Below are 2569 nucleotides of genomic sequence, written 5' to 3'. Positions count from 1 at the left end.
TTCCCTATAAACCATTAAATTAACCCCATTGTAATAATGCAAAATACTATCTCTGCTATAGAGGTATGAAAAGAGGTATTTACAATGCCCATTTTTCCATAAAGTTGTCCCGAGCACTGAGGGTAGTTTGGATTTTGCCAAAACTGTGGCCAGATGAGATCCAAGTTTTGTTCCATCTGTCTCAGAACCTGCACCTTCTGGACCCAGAACTCTTCAGGACCCAAACCATTTCTCTAGCTAACAGGTAGACTTCTGCAGTTCAGTATGCTGTGCAGTTCTCATTAGAGCAGGCTCAGTCCCTTGACAGCCACATTATCAGGCATCTTCTTCTGGAAAAGGGGAAAAAAGCAGCCGCTGTGAGGGGAAGGAAGAGAAAATCTGTCTCGACCCATTTTCTTCCTCTTTCCAAAGGGAAAAAACAGGACCCCCAGGAAAGGTGAGAACCGCCTTTCCAAAGCTGGAAAGGGATGAGGACAGCATTGAATTGGTAGTTTTATCTGCACAAGACAAGATAAAGTCTACAGGAGCATTTTTAAATCAACCCAGCCTGATACTTCTCTCCCCCGTGCCAACCCATTTTTCTTCTGGAGAAGAATTGCCAAGCTTTCAGTGGCTGGATTTCCTTTATTTCAACCTAAGTGGTAGCCGGAGACAGCAGAAGCTACAGCAACAGGAAATTCTGTCATCGTCTCATGAACAGTACCAATAGGCACATGCCAGAGAAATACATTTGGACTGAAATTACTTGCCCTGAAGCCTGGAGTTGAATTCAATTATTCTGGGAAAGAAGGGACGGACCTGGTCCAAATAACTAGTACGTCGTGCCAAGATACACTGAATTAACTTTGCTGGTACCGGCTTGGGAAGGGAGCTAACGGGAAGGGAACCATAGAGATGCCCTACCTACCTGGACAATGTTAGCGGAGATGAACTTGGGGCTTTGTTTGCAGTGATGGAGGAGGAGCATCACCCCCTCTATACAAGTCTGAAATTCCTTGGCTGTCAAGAGGTTGCAAAGCTCCTCGAGCTGTTCAGTTTCTTCCATACTCTGAAATGATGTGTGATGGACTGTCTGGTGGGGTAAGACGGGTACATCAGAGCCAGATCTCAAACTGGAAAATAAAACCAAGGTAAGACCTTTTGGTGACAATATCTTCGGCTAATTGTGAGGGAAACATCTCAAGGTAATTTCCTAACAATGTAATTTCAGCTAGATCCTAAGATGAAAAGCAACTTGAATCTCATGACAATCACTGCAGGAGACAATCTGCAAGTAACATTGCTAGTGCTTACTCAGGAAAGCCCAGGCACCAAAGATGGGCTTCACCTCATTTAGCTTCAGATGTCTTCACAGATACTCATTTAGCATCCTTTGTGGGGAAAACTAGGCACTGCTTCAAAGTTGAAATGCCTCATCTTATGGGAGATATCTGTATTGTTAAGAAATTAATTCACTCTGGAAAAGTATCTCTCCAACGGATATGGGAATCTGGATAGAGAGCTCAGATGCATCTGCATGGATGAATCCTACCCAGAGAGCTTAAGGGGCAGATCTGAAAGGATCCAGAGGCTCAGGAACAGAGGGAAAAACAGAAGCCAGACGTCCCACCACTACGCTCACATTATTGCTTCCCTAGGGACAAGGCCCACAGTTTTACAGCCCCATGGGAACAATTCTCTTGGATCAGCTTCTCTCTGCCATGAGCATGGGGAGATCCTAATTATGCTCATGAGGTATGTGGTCACCTTCCTGCCACCACTGAGCACAACAGAACTAAATAAATCCACTCTGTTATCAGAGGAGAACAGGTACAAGTAGCTCTCCCGCTGCAATGGGGAGACAGCAAGGACCAAATTCCTGTCTTGTACGCTGATTGCAGCACAGGAGAACAAAGCCCTGCTGTCCATCAGCCAGGCAGTAATGGGTCTGAGTGACATGAATAGCTACAAAAAACATCCATGTTGAGACGCCTGTTGACCAGACCTGCTCAGGATTTGTCTTTGAGGGTCAGAGAGCCATGATTCAGCCAGGCCAAACCACATGCCTGGAAAGGGCTGGGTTTGGGAATGGCATGTCTTGATGGTCAACGTCTTGATTCTAGAGTGGGACTTCTCATCAAAGCACCCGCCTAAAAAAGACTCTCCACTCAGATAAGAATACCCTGACTGAAATTACTTGTCCCAAGTCAAACAGCAGAGACATGACCCTCTCACAGCCTCCACAACACTGTCCTCGCCACTGCACTGGATCTCCTGAGCTGTAACTGGTGGCTGTCTCTTCCTCTCTCTCACTTTTTGTGGAAAACCCTCCAGAGAACTTGTGTTCAGCCTAATGCAGAAGTAGACATTTTTTTATCATACAAGACTTGTGGGACAAGGAAACAACCTCTGGCACACCTCGTCTCCACCAGAAAGATTTTACTGAGGAAGAGACATGTAAAGCTTGCCATGTGCTTTGACAGGTATAACAGAAGTGCTCAGTACCCTCCCTCAGAAGCCAAGTTGCCCTGGGGCATCATCAAGCCGCTCTTCTTAGCCCTCTTGGGGTCCTCGGCTAATGGACGTTCAC

General features: G+C 46.0%; 1 protein-coding gene across 1 annotated transcript in view; it reads right to left on the bottom strand.

Moving 5' to 3' along the window:
- The window catches only part of FAM179A (family with sequence similarity 179, member A), a 32417-nt gene that overhangs the window by 8685 nt on the left and 21163 nt on the right, over positions 1-2569 (bottom strand). The window contains 1 exon segment of the mRNA XM_010295757.1: positions 908-1112. Coding sequence (XP_010294059.1) covers positions 908-1112 — 205 coding nt within the window.

This window comes from Phaethon lepturus, unplaced genomic scaffold (genome assembly GCF_000687285.1).
Source record: "Phaethon lepturus isolate BGI_N335 unplaced genomic scaffold, ASM68728v1 scaffold4381, whole genome shotgun sequence".
In the NCBI taxonomy this organism is placed as follows: domain Eukaryota; kingdom Metazoa; phylum Chordata; class Aves; order Phaethontiformes; family Phaethontidae; genus Phaethon; species Phaethon lepturus.
Note: the sequence above shows the minus strand (reverse complement) of the source record. Positions and strands in the feature narration are given on the sequence as shown.